General features: G+C 46.2%; 1 protein-coding gene and 1 long non-coding RNA gene across 3 annotated transcripts in view; one reads left to right on the top strand and one right to left on the bottom strand.

Moving 5' to 3' along the window:
• Positions 1 to 18173, bottom strand: part of CA14 (carbonic anhydrase 14) — a 28862-nt gene extending 10689 nt beyond the window's left edge. The window contains exons 1-3 of one of the 2 annotated variants that reach the window (XM_081841288.1): positions 17715 to 18173; positions 7994 to 8014; positions 459 to 638 (exon numbers count right to left, since the gene is read on the bottom strand). In XM_081841288.1, the coding sequence (XP_081697414.1) occupies positions 459 to 638; positions 7994 to 8014; positions 17715 to 17772 (259 nt within the window). In that variant the 5' untranslated portion in view covers positions 17773 to 18173. The remainder of the gene's footprint in view (positions 1 to 458; positions 639 to 7993; positions 8015 to 17714) is intronic. The other variant, XM_081841289.1, reaches the window with a different exon arrangement.
• Positions 18174 to 18465: 292 nt separating this feature from the next.
• LOC309330138 lies at positions 18466 to 20738 on the top strand. Its single transcript, XR_014151303.1, has 3 exons — positions 18466 to 18551; positions 19494 to 19735; positions 20652 to 20738. It is a non-coding gene; the product is annotated as an uncharacterized lncRNA (long non-coding RNA).
• The last annotated feature ends 360 nt before the right edge of the window (positions 20739 to 21098 follow it).

Here is a 21098-nt window from a genome sequence, read left to right as displayed (position 1 = left end):
ACACTTGGAAGGTCTGTTGTTGGAATGGAAGAACCATTGCTTTCTTTAGCCCTTCATTACAAGAAGAAGGATTATTATTCGCATGTGCAAGGAGAATGGATCTTGCCCTGGAGTTGCCAGGTGAACAACTGGCCACATTTTGTCGCCACGGTAACGGACCAGCATCTTCCCTGGTACAGAAGTCTCCATGGCGACGTGGAGGGAAGTCTTCCTGGCATCTGAGATTTTGCAGGCCTGGGCTGTAGCCATGGGCCGACCGCTCTTCAACAAGGTGATTATACATGACAGACATGTGCTAGCTTCTTATATTTTTTCTATTTTTATGTATCAAATCTGCCTTTCTATCCTGCAGCACTCTGGCAGGGAGCATTCCCTAACCCCAGGAAAATAGAAAATACAGATGGCAGATGGGGTTGGGGAAAAGAGGGACTGCCTTTAAGTCCCATAAACAGCCTCACCTGTGTGTCCATTATTTATTAGGGTGAAGTCGTCGCCTCCTGGATTCCGATACCCCGACGTCTCAACCGGAGGCAAGGAAGGGTCGTATTGGACTGTACCCATCTCAATATCGATAGGGGACTGAGCTTTCCACCCACAGTCTGGGTAAGTGTCCGGCCAGTGCTCCTGTCCGTGGGACCCTGAGAAGGAAGAATATAAACTGTTACGTACTGAAGTTCTCACCCTGGGCCAGCAGGGGGATACTGTAGATAGCTATGCAAATAAGGGGTCGAAAATGGCGTTCAGTGATTGGATAGTTTTAGAAAATTGTTACAGTTACGTTGTACTGGAGCTCTATATAAGCAGGCTGACTGAACCCTTCAGTTCAGTTCTGTTCTGGCCTGTGAATAAACAAGAGCTGTTTGAAGAATCGCTGTGTCGTCTGATATGTTCGCCCACAACTTAACATAAACACTGACCACTGAGGCAGCAACGTGCTTGTGGGGAGGAGAGATTCGGGGCAGATAAAAGAGCATCCTTCTTCACACGGCGCATAGTTAAACTATGGAACTCCCTGCCACAGGAAGCAGCGATGACTGCCAATATGAATGGCTTTAAAAAATGGATCAGGCAGATTGGGGGGGGGGAGGCTATTGATGGAAACCACAGGAGAGGAGAATCGGTCCTGTGTTCAAGTCCTGCTTGTGGGTTTCCCAAAAGAGGCATCTGTTTGGCCACTGTGAGAACAGGATGCTGGATCAGATGGGCCTTTGGCCTGATCCTGCAGGCTCTTATTCTGTTTTTAGGGAAAATCAGGAGTTGGTAAATGCACAACTTTGAGCCATCTCTCTCTCTCTCTCTCTTTTCTCTCTATCATTTAATTTTTATTAAGTTTTTCTATTTCACATTTTGGAATCTTCATTTAAACAACTTTAAAATATCAGTGACTTCCCTTCTTCCCTTTCCATGGTTCAGTTTGCATGCCATAGATCCCTGCATATTTTACATCAACTAAACCACTCAGTGTTGATTTTTTACGCCCATCAAAACTTATTTACACTGCTGAATTTATCTTAATGCTGCCAATGTTTTCATATGTACACAATCTTCACCCATATATTCAATAAACATTTTCCAATCTTCTTTAAATGTATATTCTTCTTGTTCTCTTATTCTATAATTTAAGTCTGCAAGCTGTGCATATTCCATCAGTTCAAGGTGCCATTCTTCTTTGGTTGGGACCTCGCTTGTTTTCCATTTTTGGGCTAACAAAACATGGACCGCAGTAGTAGTAGCATACGTAAATATTATTTTTTGACACCTGGGAATTTCTGTCTGAATTATCCCCAACAAAAAGGACTCTGATTTGTTTGTTTTTTTGAAAAAGTGCTTTTAAACGTTTTTTCCGATTCATTATGGATCATTTCCCAATACCCTTTTACAATTCCACCACATATGATAGGACTCAGCCTTATTGCATTTCCAGCATTTGACTAATTCAGCCCTATACATCTTAGCAAATCTACTCGGAGTTAAATACCATCTGTAAATCATTTCCAGGTAGTTCTCTTTCAAGTGCTGTTGCATTAGCGGATGGCAAAATTTAAACGTTGCAGGTCATCAAAGTTAGTAAGCTGGAAGGACCATCCATCAATATTTCTAAACTGCTTTAAATTCTGGAGTTTCTAAGCCAGCATACGTAAAAAATGAAAAAGCATGCGACCAGAAATTTTTTTTATTCAAATTAACCACAAAAACTGACCCTGATGAATACACAGCCTGCATCTGACAATCCCCAAAATCTGTGCCACTGTCCACCGCGCTGCCACCCACAAAGAGTTTTTTGCCTGTCCTCATCTGCTTCCTAGCGTTGGCACCAGTTCCACCAGTAATAAAGGACGTTTTTTCCTCACCAAAAAAAAAGGCGAAAAGGCAAGTCAGTTCCCCTCTCTTTCTGTGAAAGAGGTTTGCTTCTGAATGGCCGCCCCCCGCCCCCCCATGCAAGGCAGGGTAAACACATCACACGCTCCTTTGCATCTGAATTCAAGCGCTCGCCTGGCTCTGCGCTGGCTGCAAAAGTTTTCTTTCCATGCGGGGAAGCAAGGATAAAGCTGTTTGCTTTTTCCCTGCCTGGCACAATTGTCATTCCGGTGGCCTCAGAGCTTAAAATGACAGCAGCATGGTTGGAGGGTTCGGCAGTTGTTTTCCTGCACCTTGGAATGAAAATTCGCCGCCACCACCAAACAGTTAGCCCGACCCATTGGAAAATACATTGTTGTTGTTGTTGTTTAGTTGTTTAGTCGTGTCCGCCTCTTCATGGCCCCCTGGACCAGAGCACGCCAGGCACTTCTGTCTTCCACTGCCTCCCGCAGTCTGGTCAAACTCATGCTGGTAGCTTTGAGAACACTGTCCAACCATCTCGTCCTCTGTCGTCCCCTTCTCCTTGTGCCTTCCATCTTTCCCAACATCAGAGTCTTTTCCAAGGAGTCTTCTCTTCTCATGAGGTGGCCAAAGTCTTGGAGCCTCAGCTTCAGGATCTGTCCTTCCAGTGAGCACTCAGGGCTGATTTCCTTCAGAATGGAGAGTTCTGATCTTCTTGCAGTCCATGGGACTCTCAAGAGTCTCCTCCAGCACCGAAATTCAAAAGCATCAATTCTTCGGCGATCAGCCTTCTTTATGGTCCAGTTCCCACTTCCATACATCACTACTGGGAAAACCATAGCTTTAACTATACGGACCTTTGTTGGACAAGGTGATGTCTCTGCTTTTTAAGATGCTGTCTAGGTTTGACCCATTGGAAAAGACATACAGATGACTAAACCTGAGCCCATGAATTTCACTGGGTCCTACTCTGAGTAGAGCTTCGTCTGGTGCAGCCCTTTGTTTTTCTGCAACTAGGAAAAATGAATGAGGCAAGTGAACAACCTATCAGGGCAAGATTTGTATTAAAAAATAACTTTTCGGGAAATGAAGTCTTTGCAATTTCCCAGTCGTCGCTCATGCTTCTCAAGCCCCGCCCATTGTAGGAGGGGCCTGGGATGAACCAATGAGATGGGGACTTTCACACCATTCTGCTTGGTCATTGCCCCTCCGATTTTCTCCAACAGAGTGCCAACAGGTGAACTAACTATTATGGTACACTGTTTTCTCCAATTTGGGGGTCATTTTTGATTATCTGCTGCTCAGGAGAGGTGAAGACATCAATATCAGCTTGTCTTGTAGGTTCATAGACTTGTTGGAAGAGACCCAAAGAGTCATCACAGGCAATGCAGGCATCCCAGTTTCTCCTTTTTTCAACATTTCCAAATCTATTTACCCTTTTTAAAAAAAGGTACTGGTCCTCATGAAAAATGATCAGCATGTTCAGGCAAATTTATTCCAATATGTGCAATTTCCCCATGCGATTTCCCCTATTAGAATACTTTTCTAAAACATTATTTTCACTGATAGATTGTGTGTGTGTGCACGCGCAACTATTAGGGAAACAATCACCCCCCAAAAAAGCATCTCCATGCTTTCCCCATCATATGCATTTTTGAACACGTTGCTTCGTCAGAGGCCTGCGTTGCAAAATTCAGAGAATTCCGAATTTTAAAGGGTAGCCGTGATTTGCTCTGCAGGTCATTTTGGGAAAAGCAAATTCAGATAGGTTCACCTTTAAACGTGAACCAAAGAGAACTTCTCCCCCTTCCTTGCAAATAACGCCAATCCCAGCCGAGGGATCTCAGCCGGCCTTCGCCGCCACCACGGCTAAGCCCTTTTCAGCCCTTCAACATCAACAATGCCTTTGTTTCTTTCCCATGAGTTGGCCACTCTGGGTGAGCTTAAGGGGGGGGCGGGATGGAACTGGATTACTCCCCGTGAAAGACGATCAAGCTGGCCTGGCTGAGTGCCGCAATGCTAACCTCATTGGAACGTCGCCGGTTCCTTTGCTAATTGGGACGGTGATTTGGTGCGGAAGGTTTTAGCTGGGGGGAAACAGCCGAGCAGCTGTAGAAAACACACTCGGGAGTTACAAAAGGGACTTTGGGGGCTTAGAGGCCAGAGGGGAGAATTGCTTTCTCTCTCTCTCCATGTAATACAGCCATCTTGGTTCCACAAACTCATGCCTAGTGCCCCTTACCCTGCTATATACAAAGAATTATTCAGAATAACAGTTTGCACAACCCAGTAACGGGAAAATACTAACACACCAAAAAAATTGAAACAGCAACAACTACAGTGGTACCTCAGGTTACATACGCTTCAGGTTACATACGCTTCAGGTTACATACGCTTCAGGTTACACACGCTTCAGGTTACAGACTCCGCTAACCCAGAAATAGTGCTTCAGGTTAAGAACTTTGCTTCAGGATGAGAACAGAAATCAGGCTCCGGCAGCGCGGCAGCAGCAGGAGGCCCCATTAGCTAAAGTGGTACTTCAGGTTAAGAACAGTTTCAGGTTAAGTACGGACCTCCAGAACGAATGAAGTACTTAACCCGAGGTACCACTGTAGTTGCAAATTTATTCAAAATCCAGTGGAAACTATTTGGTTTGATTAGTTTGGCAAAAGGGGGATTTGATCCAGTGGTACCAGCCTCGAAAGATTCCATCAACGGTGTCTCCAAAAAATTTTACACATCACTTGGGAAGACAGGCGAGCTAATACCAGTGTACTGGAAGAAGCAAAGATCACCAGTGTTGAAGCAATGGTTCTTCAACATCAACTTCGTTGGACTGGTCGTGTTGTGCGGATGCCTGATGATCGTCTTCCAAAGCAATTAATCTATTCCGAACTTGAAAATGGAAAGCGTAATGCTGGTGGTCAACAAAAGAGGTTTAAAGACTGTCTCAAGGCACATCTTTAAAAATGTAGTATAAACACTGAAAATTGGGAAACACTGGCCTGCGAGTGCTCCAGTTGGAGAACAGCCTTTACCAAAGGTGTCATGGGCTTTGAGACGCTCAAACTCAGGACACAAGGGAGAAACGTGCTAGGAGGAAGGCACGCTTGGCAAATCCACACCATGATCAGCTCCCGCCCAGAAACCTATGTCCCCACTGTGGAAGGACGTGTGGATCCAGAATTGGCCTCCACAGTCACTTATGGACTCATTGTTAAAACCGTGTTTATGGAAGACAATCTTACTCGGCTACGAGGGATCGCCAAAGAAGAAGGACCAGCTTTGCAAAGTCTGAGTCATTTATCCCTCCAATGCCCCCCCCATGCCTCTTGGCACCCTCTGGGTGATCCCACCCAGCCTTAGGAAGCTCCACCTCTTGCTTTGGGAACCCCTGATTTAATCTATTTACATCCCGCCTTTTCCTCAAGTTCGGATCCATATTGTTGTTGTTTAGTCGTTTAGTCGTGTCCGACTCTTCATGACCCCCTGGACCAGAGCACGCCCGGCCCTCCTGTCTTCCACTGCCTCCCACAGTTTGGTCAAACTCTTGTTCATAGCTTTGAGAACACTGTCCCACCATCTCGTCCTCTGCCGTCCCCTTCTCCTTGTCCCCTCCATCTTTCCCAACATCAGGGTCTTTTCCAAGGGAATCTTCTCTTCTCATGAGGTGGCCAAAGTACTGGAGCCTCAGCTTCAGGATCTGTCCTTCCAGTGAGCACTCAGGGCTGATTTCCTTCAGAATGGAGAGGTTTGATCTTCTTGCAGTCCATGGGACTCTCAAGCATCTCCTCCAGCACCAGAATTCAAAAGCATCCATTCTTCGGCGATCAGCCTTCTTTATGGTCCAGCTCTCACTTCCATACATCACTACTGGGAAAACCATAGCTTTGACTATACGGACATTTGTTGGCAAGGGGATGCCTCTGCTTTTTAAGATGCTGTCTCGGGATCCATATATAAGCATATAATTGTAGAGTTGGAAGGGACCCCTGAGCATCTGCAATGCAGGAATATGCAGCTGTCCTGTACAGGGATCGAACCCACGACCTTGGCGTTACCAGCACCATGGTCTAACCAACAGAGCTATCCATCATCATAAGGCAGCTTACGACATTTAACGGCAACATCATAAAATGCAAGGCGACAAAAGCCAACTTGCTCAAAGCAGCCCTTCAAACACATCAGAGCACACTGAGCCCTTGCAATTTCCACTAGTGGCCAAAATTGTGGGGGGAAGTGTATTTCCGAGGTTTGATTGCCCATAACACCACTTCTTTTTGGAACGATGCCATAAAATTATATATCGATGGAAAGATAATTTAATGGAGAATGTAATGCAACGATGTCCGTTCAATTATCTGTATTCTATCAAAAGTTATAGCCAATTAACCAGCAAAAGGAATCACAACTTGCTTAGGCCGCTATGTAGTACCTTTCCTTCATTTGAATGTAGCCAATGAGCACAAGTGTTTGCCCAGACAGCAGCATCATCTGAACCTTTGTTTCCAAAGGCCTGTCTGAGCAGGTAGGCATCAGTCTGCCGGTCGAAGGATAACAAAGAGGGAGCCAGTCTAGACTTTCCCGGGAAGGAATTCCACAGTCTGGGAGCTGCCACAGAAAAGGCCCTGTCTCTTGTCACCACCAGCCGGGCCTCTGATGCTGATGAGACGAAGGGGACCGGGGCAGACCTTGGTAATATGCCTCCATGTGCGAGGCCACAACCTCCCACCAGCCCTCGCAGCGCTGGCTTAAGCCAGGTAAACAAGGCACCGGGTTTTGGGAAGAAGCTGCAAGGCTCTGGCAGTCTGGTGATGGTTTGCCCGGCTTTGGGGAGGGGGACTCTAGGACCCTATCAGACCCTCCTTCCAGAAGCTGGGCAAACACCTACATAATAATAATAATAATAATAATAATAATAATAATAATAATAATAATTTTGTTTATACCCTGCCCTCCCCAGCCAAGACCTGGCTCAGGGCGGCTAACAACCAATATAAAAACAAATTAATTGAAATACAAGTTAAAAACAAGATTAAAATACAACATTAAAACATTAAAATGCAGCCTCATTTCAATGGAAAGTTTTGAGGGGATGAAAACATCAGGTCTTCACCAAGGCTAACTAAGGCTAAATCCACCTTTGCAAGGTGATCACCAGGGATCTTGGTTTGCCTAGGGCGAAGCAATCTTTCAAGTTATTTGCCTCTCCCAAAACCTGCATGAAAGGAGCTGAATTATTTTCTTTCTCTCTCTCTTGTTGCATATATGTTGCATTTATTTCATTCGCAATGTATATAGTTGTCTCCATTTGGTCCTTGCAACAAGCCTGCAGGAAAGGTTAGAACAAGAGTGAGTGACTGCCCCACAGGTCACTCAACCAGCTTCGAGTGGGGGATTCGAACCCCGGACTCCCAGGTCCCCCTCTAACCGCTACACCATGCTGATGCCATAGGGAAAGAAGGCAGCTAGGCAAAGACATTCTGTGCATGCTCAGGAGCTTATCGTCGGACTACACAGCCTGGCATTGCTTCATTGGTGCCGCCTGCAACTCGGGGAGCGGGGCCTCCTCAAACGTGGCACCGTGGCAAACTTACCACTGGCAACAAAGGAATGCATTTGAAATTCTGGAAAGCAAATTCAGACACTGGGAGGAGGAACAGCCTCTCCTTACCTTCATATGTCCAGTGGGATCCTGCAAAGGGAGAAGAGAAGTGGCGAGTCAGTGTTGCTAAATCTAAGCATTGTCAGCAATAATCACCATGTATAAGTTAGATAAAAGAAAGGACTTATTCACACAACACATAGTTAGTCTCTGGAACTCCCTGCCACAGGAGGCAGTGAGGGCCAACAACATGGGGGTCTTTGAAAGAGCATTGGTCAAATTCACAAGGAGAGCGCTATCAATGGCTACTAGTCATGTTGGCAATGCTCTGCGTCCGCAGTGAGACGCAGCGATGTTTCTGAATACCAGGTGCTGGAAATCGCAGGAGGGGAGAAGGGTCTTGTGCTCAGAACTCTGTTTTCCTCTATTGCCCTCCCCCCCCCCCAGTAATGCCCCACTGCAGGGCAAGAAGACACCAGCCCTCCCCTGCTGCTGTTCATGCGTATCTTATAATCCCTGAGGTAAAGGTAAAAGTAAAAGTAAAGGTGAAGGGACCCCTGACCATTAGGTCCAGTCGTGGCCGACTCTGGGGTTGCGGCGCTCATCTCGCTTTACTGGCCGAGGGAGCCGGTGTACAGCTTCTGGGTCATGTGGCCAGCATGACTAAGCCGCTTCTGGCGAACCAGAGCAGCACACAGAAACGCCGTTTACCTTCCCGCCAGAGCGGTACCTATTTATCTACTTGCACTCTGATGTGCTTTTGAACTGCTAGGTTGGCAGGAGCAGGGACCGAGCAACGAGAGCTCACCCCGTCACGGGGATTCGAACCGCCGACCTTCTGATTGGCAAGTCCTAGGCTCTGTGGTTTAACCCACAACGCCACCCGCATCCCATAATCTAAGGTAGACTGCATCTGATCCTGAGGTTCCATCTTGTCCTGTTAAGACACCTTTTGACAGCCGCAACTGCTCTCTCACGCACACCCCCTCACCTCAAGACATAATCCCATGTGGCATTTTGAAAAGTTTATTGGCCAGTACCTCATCCTTGCCCTCAGAGAGGTTCTGCCCTTTTAAGATGGCTCCTTTCATATGTTTTGTTTTTTTAAAAAAACGAAGGAGCTTTTACAAAAGGTCATTCCATCCCCAGGGAATGTTTGAGAATCTAAAAAGCCCATCTCCGATTACACTTTGGGAAAGCTGGTGGATGCTTTTAAATTTATTTGTAGCCGAAATATGCATATCTATACATATACATGAATGCATGTATGTAGAGAGAGGGATATGTTAAATCACACCTGGGACCTAAAATTGGTGCGCAGTCAGCTGCAACAGAAGAAACCTGAGTCGAAGATGATAAGCGAATTGGAATTTCGTTCCATGCCTGAAAAGGAAGGCAATCCCTTCCCAGGGATCTGATTTGCAGGAGAGTTTATCTCGGGCCACTGCTAAATTTACCTCGGTCGCGTGAACTTGGAAAAAAGTGGGGGAGAAGGTCTTTCTTCCCTCCCCAATAGCTTGGAAGAAGTTAGGGCTACAAGACGGGAGATTCCTGCAAGAGGAAATTCCGACGAAAGAAGAATGGCAGACAAAATTAACGGACTACGCAGAATTAGATAAAATGACAGGGAGGATTCGAAACCTGCGGGACCAGAGATTCACAGAAGATTGGAAGAAAAATACGAACTATTTGAAGAGCAACTGTAATCAACAAATTACGCTAGCAGGACTACAAGAAGCTGTGTAAGGAGAAATATATGAAACGTTGCAAAGTAGAGAAAGAATAGAGGTATTCGTTATGAGATTTAAATGTAATAGTGAAAGTAAGAAAGGTAAATTAAGTGAATAGATTGGAAAATGTCCAGATGTAGTTGATGGGAGTCAAAAAAATTGTGTAAGATACAAAAGTATGTTTAATTATTGTTGGAAATGATATGTTAAAAAACTAATAAAATTTATATAACAAGGAAAAATAAATAAAAGGAGATTCCGATTCAATACTCGAAAGAAATTTCTGCCGGAAAGAGCCATTTGACAGTGGAACCGACTCCCTCAAGAAGCAGCATGAACGTCCTACGTTTGAAGACTGGCAGATAAAGATGGTAGAATATGTAGAGATGGCAAAGCTGACGGGGAAGATCCGGAATCAGCGAGACGAACTGTTTCAAAAGGACTGGAGCAAATTTATATTCTATATGAAAGAAAATTGTAAACATTTGAAAACGTTTGTAGGTTTGAAATGCTTTGTAATGTGAAAATAAGGAACTGATTTACATATAAGGAGGTAATTTTTATAAAAAAAGAAGACGTTTTAAGGTAAAAAGTGGTTATAGAAATGCGAGAATTCAGTAAAAGATGTGTGGAAGTCAGAAAGAGGGACAGATGCTCTGCTTGAGCAATGCTTTATGTCATAGATTTGTTCAATGAGATGTAATTAAACTCAGTAAAAAATATTTTTTTAAAAAATAAAATAAAGGTGGTGGTGGACTCCCTCCTTCCTTGGAGGTTTTTAAGCAGAGGCTGGAAGGCCAACTGTCATGGATGCTTTAGCTGAGATTCCTGCATTCCATGGGGTTGGACTAGATGACCCCCAGGTGTCCCAATTCTACAATTCTTTGATTCTATTTCTGTGACCTCGTATTCAAATCTTTTCTGTCATAGCGTAAGAATGCCAGCCGAACCATAGAATCGTAGAGGTGGAAGGTCATTCGTCCAACCCCTGCAATGCAGGAATCGCAGCGGAAGAACCCCTGTTTTAAAAACATTCGGCCTCCGACAGTGGAAGGAGGCTGTAGCCATTGCGGCCGGTGGCTGCTCCAGCCAGAGCAAAGCAAACACGGCCGAGAAGAGCCTTGCGCCACCTGAAACTTCGCACATTCACATGCCTCAAACTCGCCTTGTTGGTTGCGTGAATCCCCAGTTTTGCTGCCTTTGCCGAGCTGTAACTGACCAGGAAGTTTGAATCTATTAATCAAGGCCCAAATCAAGACAGCAGGTTTTTTTCCCTCCCACCTATAACAGATGGACATTAACAGGGTGGTTATGTTAGCGCCAATGTCCGCTGCTGTAAATGGTCACTCTGCATACCTTTGAGCTTTATAGGGGATTACAGTGGTACCTCGGGTTACATACGCTTCAGGTTACAGACTCCGCTAACCCAGAAATAGTACCTCGGGTTAAGAACTTTGCTTCAGGATGAGAACAGAAATCGGGTTCCGGCGGCGTGGCGGCAGCAGGAGGCCCCATTAGCTAAAGTGGTGCTTCAGGTTAAGAACAGTTTCAGGTTAAGAACGGACCTCCAGAACGAATTAAGTACTTAACCCGAGGTACCACTGTATGTGTATGTATGTATATATATGCTACTTTTAAAATGAGGCTGCATTTTAAATTGCATTTTAACCTGTATTTTAAATTGGTTCCCCCCCCCATTATGATTTTACTGTAATTTTACTGGTGTTAGCCAGTAATAATAATAATAAATAATAATAATAATAAATATTATTATCATCATCATCATCATCATCAACAGGCTGTGTTTTTTTGGGGGGGACGATTTCTATCTAGCCTCGCTATTTAAATTTCCTCTCCCTCTCTCTACACCCAAGTGCAATGTGTATAAATGCCCGCCAACATGATGAAGTCCACTCCTTTACTCCATAAGACCATAAGAAGTGTCTCCTGGATCAAGCCAAAGGCCCATCTAGTCCAGCGTCCTGTTCTCACGCTGGCCAAATGACCCCCAAAGAACCTAGGAATCAAGATAGACTAACTCTGGACCTGGAGGTTCCATAAGGACGTCAGAAGAGCCAATGGCTTCCGTCGCACGTTCCCAAAAGGCTTCAATGCAGGCACCAGGCTGAATTTTGTCATGAGAACATAAAAAGAGCTTGAGGGATATAAGGGCAATGGTCCATCTCTCCATCAGGCAAGGGAGCTCCCTGCGGCTGCTGAGTCAGTATCTGGGATTCTGCCATGGGCTGGGCAGGGGCCAGGAAGCTGAGACTACTGGGTCTTGACAAACAAAGGGAGCTGGGAAGTTATTTTTTTTAAGGGATTTCTTGTGAAAATAAGAAGAGCCTGCTGGACCAGGCCCGCCCAGTCCAGCACCCTGGTCTCACCCTGGGGAAACCCGCAAACAGGATACAAGCACAAGATCACTCTCCTCCTGAGGTTTCCAGAAACTGAGATTCAAAAGCATTGTTCCCTCACAGCGTGTGCCCTGCGCCCAGAGGCAGGGATAATAATAATAATAATAATAATAATAATAATAATAATAATAATTTATTTATATCCCACCCATCTGGCTGGGTTTCCCCAGCCACTCTGGGTGGCTTCCAACAAAATATAAAAATACCGTAATACATCAAACATTAAAAGCTTCCCTAAACAGGGCTGCCTTCAGATGTCTTCTAAAAGTCTGGTAGTTGTTTTTCTCTTTGACATCTGGTGGGAGGGCGTTCCACAGGGCGGGGGCCACCACTGAGAAGGCTCTCTGCCTGGTTCCCTGTAACTTGGCTTCTCACAATGAGGGAACCGCCAGAAGGCCCTCGGCGCTGGATCTCAGTGTCCAGGCAGAACGATGGGGGTGGAGACGCTTCTTCAGGTCTACTGGACCGAGGCCCTTTAGGGATTTAAAGGTCAGCACCAACACTTTGACTTGTGCTCGGAAACATACTGGGGGCCAGCCGGTGCAGGATGTCCCGTGGTATGTCCCATGGAAGACCTTACAGTCTGCAAATAAAAACATCTTGGAGATCCTGGGCCATAGGGAGGTTAGGCTGGCCTCAATGAGAGCCAGGGCCTTCTCAGTACTGGCCCTGATCTGGTGGAACGCTCTGTCCCAAGAGACTAGGGCCCTGCAGGACTTGACATCTTTCCGCAGGGCCTGCAAGACGGAGCTGTTCCACCAGGCCTTTGGCCAAGGCACAGTCTGACCCCCTTCTTCTGTGAACCTCATAAAACTCTAGCCCAACGGTTGCCATTAATTTGATTCTGAATTGATTTTAGAATGAATTGATTTTAGAATGTATTCCAATTAATTGACTGTGATTTTATGTAAACTGTGCTGTTTTTACTGTTGTTAGCCGCTCTGAGCCCAGCTTTGGCTGGGGAGGGCGGGATATAAAGAAAATTTTATTATTATTATTGGGGCAGCGGGCACCCAAGCCACTGCATGACTCCCAGGAGAGACACGTGGCTTGGGCACGCTGCAGGCCTCGCAGTGAGTGCTGCCCGCCATTTTGTCACCCCTCTCAGTGCTGATACCGGGGCGGCCCACTCCAACCTGCCCCCCTTCCTCCGCCCCCGCTCCCTCCGACTGTGGCAGCTGAGCACCGCCATCCTGGCTAGTAGTATCTCCTCCTCTGTGAATTTCCAAATCTGCTTTGGAAAGCATCCAAGTTGGTGGCCTGTGGCAGGGAGTTCCGTAGTTTCTTTCCATCTGCCCTGAACCTTCCAACATTCAGCTTCACCGAACGCCCACTGTTAAGTTGTGGGTGAACATATCAGACGACACAGTGAGTATTCAAACAGCTCTTGTTTATTCAGAGGCCAGAACAGAACTGAACTGAAGGGCTCAGTCAGCCTGCTTATATAGAGCTCCAGAACAACGTAACTGTAGCAACTTTCTAAAACTATCCAATCACTGAACGTCACTTTTGATCCTTCATTTGCATAAAAACTATCCAATCACTGAACGTCACTTTCGATCCTTCATTTGCATAAAAACTATCCAATCACTGAACGTCACTTTCGATCCTTCATTTGCATAAAAACTATCCAATCACTGGACGTCACTTTTGATCCTTCATTTGCATAACTATCTACAGTATACCCCTGCTGGCCCAGGGTGAGAACTTCAGTACATAACACCCACGAGTTCTAGTGTTAGGAAAGGAAGGGAAAACCTGTTTCTGTCCTGCCATAGCTCAGTTGGTAGAGCACGAGGCTCTTAATCTCAGGGTCGCGGGTTCAAGTTCTGCGTTGGGCAAAAGATTCCTGCATCGCGGGGGGTTAGACTAGATGACCCTCAGGATCCTGCCCATCCCTACAGTTCTATGATTCAATTATTCTATCCACTTTCACCATGCCAGGCCCAGTTTTGCAGACATCTGTCATGTCAAGAGAACAGGATGTTGTGCGAGTTTTCTCCACAATAAAGCTGTTCGTTTCTCACCTGGAGGACGTCCGGCTAAGACCTCTGAGAAATGCAAACACATGCAGAGCTTAAGCACATTTTCCATGCACTGTTCATGCTTTAAGCCTCTGTTTCTGAGAACCCTGTTTTTGCCCCAGAGCTTTCCCCGTGAAATCCTGCTCTTTCCCACTAAACCAGAGCAAACAGCTATCCACGCGAAACCCAAATTGCCGTTTGTTGTGCTTCAGAGGCAAAAAAGAGTGCTTGGATCAGGGCAAAATGGATATGCCTTTTAAGATGGTTTAAAGAAAAATGGTTTAAAGAAAAAATCTAGACAGCATCTTAAAAAGTAGACACATCACCTTGCCAACAAAGGTCCGTATAGTTAAAGCTATGGTTTTCCCAGTAGTGATGTATGGAAGTGAGAGCTGGACCATAAAGAAGGCTGATCGCCAAAGAATGGATGCTTTTGAATTCTGGTGCTGGAGGAGACTCTGGAGAGTCCCATGGACTGCAAGAAGATCAGACCTCTCCATTGTGAAGGAAATCAGCCCAGAGTGCTCACTAGAAGGACAGATCCTGAAGCTGAGACTCCAATACTTTGGCCTCCTCATGAGAAGAGAAGACTCCCTGGAAAAGACCCTGATGTTGGGAAAGATGGAGGGCACAAGGAGAAGGGACCGACAGAGGACGAGATGGTGGGACAGTGTTCTCGAAGCTACCAGCATGAGTTTGACCAAACTGTGGGAGGCAGTGGAAGACAGAAGTGCTCGGCGTGCTCTGGTCCATGGGGTCACGAAGAGTCGGACACGATTAAACGACTAAACAACAACAACAAAGAAAAATATCTCCCTCTCGCTCTCAATCTCCTCTTGGGTTAGGTTGGCCACAACCCTCTTACATTTCGACAGGTCTGTCCAGTTAGGTCTGGGGGAGGGGGAATCCCTTCCTGTAAACCAACGGTCCTCAACCTGTGGGTCCCCAGATGTTGTTGGACTACAACTCCCATCATCCCTGACCACATTGGTCAGGCTGGCTAGGCATGATGGGAGTTGTAGTCCAACAATATCTGGGGACCCACAGGTTGAGAAACACTGCAACCCTAGAGAGATGCTGGAGAGATGCAGACAAGACTGAGTGAAAAGGACCCAAGGGCCCGACGTGGCGAGAAGCATCTCCCTCTCTTCCTCTTTAAATCATCCATCTGTTCACTAGCACCTCGCTTTCTCTCCTGCGCAATACTCCGGCGAGAGAGCTCCAAGCGGGAGGTTCCATGTTTGATCCCCAGCATCTAAGCCTGAAACCCTGCAAAGCCTCTGCTGGCCCGTGTAGGCAGTATTGAGCTAGGTAGACCAAGGGTCTCTCAGTCCAAGCCAGTTTCTGATGTTCCTGGGTACCAGGCTGCATTTTGCAGGCCTTGAAAGCCTTTATTTTCTGACCACAGCTCTTCTATGTGGAAGCATATTTCTCCCGAACACATTATCTGCTCTGCTTCGTCAGAGCTCTGCTTTGGCGTTTTCTTTCTTTTTATTTCACAGTATTCGATACAATAATCTTTATTGTCATTGTCCCATACAGAACAACGAAACTGAAAAAATCAACATCAGACATTCAAAAACCAACAAGCCTGCTATCCCAGCTATCACTACCTGGTTAGCCCCCTAAAAATTCTGATACCCATAATTAAATACAATATACTCCCATAGAGGCTACCTTAAAGGTAAAGGTAAAGGGACCCCTGACCATTAGGTCGAGTCGTGGCTGACTCTGGGGTTGCGGTGCTCATCTCACTTTACTGGCCGAGGGAGCCGGCGTACAGCTTCCGGGTCATGCGGCCAGCATGACTAAGCCGCTTCTGGCAAACCAGAGCAGCTCCTGCAGCCAATCAGAAGCTGCGGAACCAGAGTCGGACATTTGGCTTCTGAAAATAGTCACAAACTGGAACACTCACTTCCAGGTTTACGGCATTCGAGAGCCAAAACGTTCAATTCGCAAGGCGTTTGGGACCCAAGATACGACTGTATTGAATTTTAAATTGCTGTAACCTGCCCTGCAATCTGGTGGAGAAGGGTAGGCAAGAAATAATGATAATGGTGATTATGATGTTAATACGAACATTAACATTAATAATAATATCAACAATAACGGAAATAACTAGTATTGATGACCTGTTAATAACATCTTACAATAACTAGTAATTAACAATCATTAATAGTAAATAATAAAAACAGATAATAATAACCAGTAATATTTATTATTACTGTTAGTAAGAACAATAATGTTTTGTAGAAGTTGCAGATTGCAATGGATTAGTGTGTCAGAGCAGTTCCTCCTTTTCCTAGTCCTAAATTCAGTTCATCACACGCCTGCATGTGCCCACATTAGTTTTGTTTCTTAAGCCATCGCGAAACTTCTCCAACGTTTGCGTGCATATTTTTTGGCATGCAAAAAAAAGCACACCTTTTGACACGCAGTTTCTGCTGACATGCTTTTGTAGACTCCTCTGGCTAATGCATGCACTTTGTGGACACTTTCCCTCCCCCCCCCTAAAAAAAGCACGCATTTTTTCACTTTTTTGGGTTGGCTGGTTTGTTGTACAGCTGCATTGCAAAATTTCAGAGAAGGGCAATGTCAAACGATAGTTGTGTTCCTGTACTGTCTTGGGACGCATCATGCGGGAAGCAAAGACCAAATTCCTCCCCTGTGCCAAGTTAGGAATAGCAAAGTATATGTCCGTCTATATGACATTTGTTAGCTCTGGTCTAAATGAATTATTATTATTACTATTATTATTATTATTACGATGATGATAACGACTTACATTTGTATTCCACCTCTCCTTCAAGGAGCTCACAGTGGCTTACATACTTCTCTATTTTATCCCGCCCTGTGGAACTCCCTCCCACCAGATGTCAAAGAGAAAAATAACTACCAAACTTTTAGAAGACATCTGAAGACAGCCCTGTTTAAGGAAGCTTTTAATGTTTAATAGGTTATTGTATTTTAGTGTTTTGTTGGAAGCCGCCCAGAGTGGCTGGGGAAACCCAGCCAGATGGGTGGGATATAAATAATATATTATTATTATTATTATTATTATTATTATTATTGCTATTGCTATTATTATTATCTGCACAACGACCCTGCGAGGGAGGCTGAGCTGAGAGAGGCAGTGTCTGCCCAAGCAAACACCCAGTAGCCTACTGGGGCTTTGAACCCTGGTCTCCCCCAGGTCCTAGTCTTCATTTAATTCCCACAACCCTGCAAGATTGGTTAGGCTGAGGTCACTCAGTGTGCTTCAGGGCCAAGTGGAGATTCGAACCCTGCTCTCCCGGGTCCTAGCCCAACACTCTAACCACTAAGCCACACTGGCTCTGGAACGGGAGCAAAGTTTTTGCAAATGCCCTTCAGGGGACACGTCTGTAGAAGAGGAATAGCCGGCGTTTGCAAACGTAGCCGTCGATTCCGTCCGAACGCTGATTACTTGGGGGTTTGTTTGTTTGTGCAAAAAAAGTCGGAGCTGCTCTGTTTATTTGGGGGAGAATTATGCTCTAGCCATCCACAAACGGTTGACAACGGACTCAACTGCACCTCGTCCCAACAGAAGGGAAATCCACCCGGCGGCAAAAGAGCAGAAATTATCAAGGTGAAAACTTACCGCCGCTCCCAGTCCAAGCTTGGGGCAAAACTTGCAGGAAGAGAACAGCAAGGAGCATCTTGCAATGGCAGAAGACAGGTGGGTGAGGATTTATTTTTAAATAGATGGATGTTCTCTGGTCCAAATAATAATAATAATAATTGCCTTCTTATGCTTCCTTCCACTGTGGCTTCCCAGTCTGCGCAAAGGTATATTCAGTTCCCCGAAACAGAATGGGTTCAGATGGATGTCCAGGTCACCACGAATGAGATCTGCCTTCTTTTGCCTTTTTACCTTGTCCTCTCCCAGGGAGTCATCGGAGCCACTTTGCCAACCACCAAAAAAAAAAAAAAAAAAACCCTGGACGTTTTTTATTTTGTTTTTAAGGTAGCTCTGAGCAACAGAGGGAGTTTGCCCGGCGCCCCAGGTCCCTGCTCCTTAAATACGTCGTCCACAGAAGTCTGTGGAGTCCCAACGGTGTTTGGACAAGGCGAGAGAGAGAGAGAGAGAAAGGGGACGAGGGAAGGGGGGGCTGGAATTTGGCCGCTGTTCAGGCCTGTGCCAGCCAAGTCCCTCTGCAAGAGGCCGGCCGCTTTGATCCGCTGGTCCTAACAGAGCAGACGGGCTGGAGTGGGGGACATGGGAAAGGGACGGTTCTGGCGGTGATTATAAAATGGCAAAAGAGGGTCCGGTGCCAGGGACTCGTTTATCTGCACTAGGAGCCTGTTAGAATGCCTGTAATGTAACAATGAAGGCAAGGGTTCCACTGAGCATACACAGAATGCCCTGGAGCGCAAAGGTTCCCGTTGTCACCATCTCCCTTGTCCCTGAGCATATGGGGCACCTTCTATCTAAAAGGTCAGTGCCCTATAGAGCCCTGACTCTGTGCCTCAGCCGTCTGAGTTAAAGGGCAGAGTCACTCCGCCTAGAGGAAATTAGCCAGTTACTATCTGCCACGTGGCGTTACGGTCGAGGGTCCGAGGGTCGAGGTTTGGCGGTGGTAGAAAACAGCTGTTTTGCATGCAGAAGGCCCGAGCCTGATGGAGCCCAGGGTCTGATTTGGTGAAAAACATCTTCCTACCTTTTTCTCAAGGGACGCGGGTGGCGCTGTGGGTTAAACTACAGAGCCTAGGACTTGCCGATCAGAAGGTCAGCAGTTCGAATCCCCATGACGGGGTGAGCTCCCATTGCTCGGTCCCAGCTCCTGCCAACCTAGCAGTTCGAAAGCACATCAAAGTGCAAGTAGATAAATAGGTACCACTCCAGCGGGAAGGTAAATGCCGTTTCCGTGCGCTGCTCTGCTTCGCCAGAAGCGGCTTAGTCCTGGCCACATGACCCGGAAGCTGTCTGCAGACAAATGCCGTCTCCCTCAGCCTATAGAGCGAGATGAGCGCGCAACCCCAGAGTCGGTCACAACTGGACCTAATGGTCAGGGGTCCCTTTACCTTTTTACCTTCTTCTCAAATCAAAACCATGAGCACTAGAATCTTACTTTTGCAGGAAGACGTCGAGAGAGCACCTGCTCTGCATGCAGAAGGGCTCAGGTTTAATCACCAGCGGCCTCTCTGGGTAAGGCAGGGAAGGTCTCCTGCCCAAAAGCCTGGAGAGCTTCTGCTGCCAGTCAGTGCTGGTAATGCTAGATGCTAGATGGAACAATTGGTCCCGGACACATTGTTGATGTCAGTCAACAGCTTCCTGAATTCCTACACAATGCGGAGCTGAAACCCGGACTCTGGCAAAGTGGCATCTGGTCCACAAAAGCTTATGGATGCTCAAATGTGTTTGCTTTTTTCTTTTAAGGCGTCTGTTGTACCATGAGGCTCTTTCTCAGTTTGGCTCTCTGGAGGCCTGGAAGGCAGCGAAGATGACCAAAGAAGAACGCAATGTGGAGGCCAGCCAAAAACAGAGGCTGTGGGAGACTTCTCAAAGCTGTTTGTCGGCCTCGGCACAGTGTTCAGGACGGATGTCAGCCCCTTCCGGACCTCTATAAGGAGCATCAATCTTCAAAATAAATATCTGAAGGGAGCGTAAGGAGGATTAAGGTGTCTGGCACTGCCTCCGACACAGATGCTTTTATTTATTTTCAAGTTTAACTGCTTTCGCAGTTGGGGTTGCAAATATTGATGTTTGCAAACCACCTGAAATACTTAGCTACATGGGTGGTAAACAAACAAACGTGCTCCTTCGCGGGGCCAAACTGTGGAACTCCCTGCTGCAGGAAATCATCAAATTAGATAGCTTTAAAAAGGGGAATCGGACCAATTTGGAGAGTGTAAGGCAATCAGTGGCCGCTTAGCTTGAAAGGGATTTACTCTGCCCAAGAAAGCATGCACAAGATTGCAACGCTTAAGCGTTTTTAAATTCCACTGATTTCAGTGTTTATTCCTAAAGAAATCTTTCTATTCCTTTGAAGGTTTCCAGACTGGCATCTATTTATGAGGTGGGGGGCTCCCCATGCGTGAAAGTGTATTTGTAGCAACCACATGCCATCTTGCTTGCATTGCATCGAAACTCCAGCCTCCCCCCACCTCAAAAAAATTCTTTTTGCATTTAATCTGGGTTTTACCCTTTCTGGGGGCGATCCAGTAATCCCTTTCTGGAAGGCCAATACTACCCTCATGATCAGAGGCGGCCTTGCTGTGGATATTAGTTGTGAGTTAGCAACAGCAGGAGAGGGCAGTTTGACGCCCTTCTTGTGGGCTTCATAAGAAGGACTCCCCTGCAGCTGGATCAGGCCAAAGGGGTGTGGGAAAGTGCAGTTAAACATAATTTGCAAGCATAGAGCTAGTTAAGGCACGAAAGGGTTAAGACCACAGAGCTGCATTGCTAGACTCACACCCCCTCGCCTCCTTTGAGGGAGGAAGTGAATCTTCTTTCCTTATTCTTCTTTGTGCCATGTAACATACCAGGAAGGACATGTCTGATCTTGAAACTAACATTCTATATATTGTATCCAAGAGTATTCTACCTGTGTTCTCCTTGCTGCCACGCGGAATGATACATGAACCAGACCTTTGGATTTTGCAAGTAAAACTTTTAAACTTACTTAAGAGTGTGGTCTGTTCATTGTGACGGGGGAAGCACGTAAGCAAGCTAAATGGGGTATGTAAAAGGGTCCAACAGCCTATTATTCCCCTGCCTGGCATTATGACTGTTTTAAATTCTGCAAGGGGTTCTCTCCCATGGGAGATTGTGCTAAGACCAATCTACGCGTCCAGCCGATTCTTTTATTAATTACAGTCATACCTCAGGTTACAGCTGCTTCAGGTTGCGGACCTGCCGAAACCTGGAAGTACTGGAATGGGTTACTTCCGGGTTTCGGCGGTCACACATGCGCAGAAGCACTAAATTGCGCTTGGCGCATGTGCAGAAGCACCGAATCGCAACCCACACATGCGCAGACGC

The sequence above is a fragment of the Podarcis erhardii genome, assembly GCF_964252035.2.
Source record: "Podarcis erhardii genome assembly, chromosome: 15".
Lineage (NCBI taxonomy): Eukaryota > Metazoa > Chordata > Lepidosauria > Squamata > Lacertidae > Podarcis > Podarcis erhardii.
Note: the sequence above shows the minus strand (reverse complement) of the source record. Positions and strands in the feature narration are given on the sequence as shown.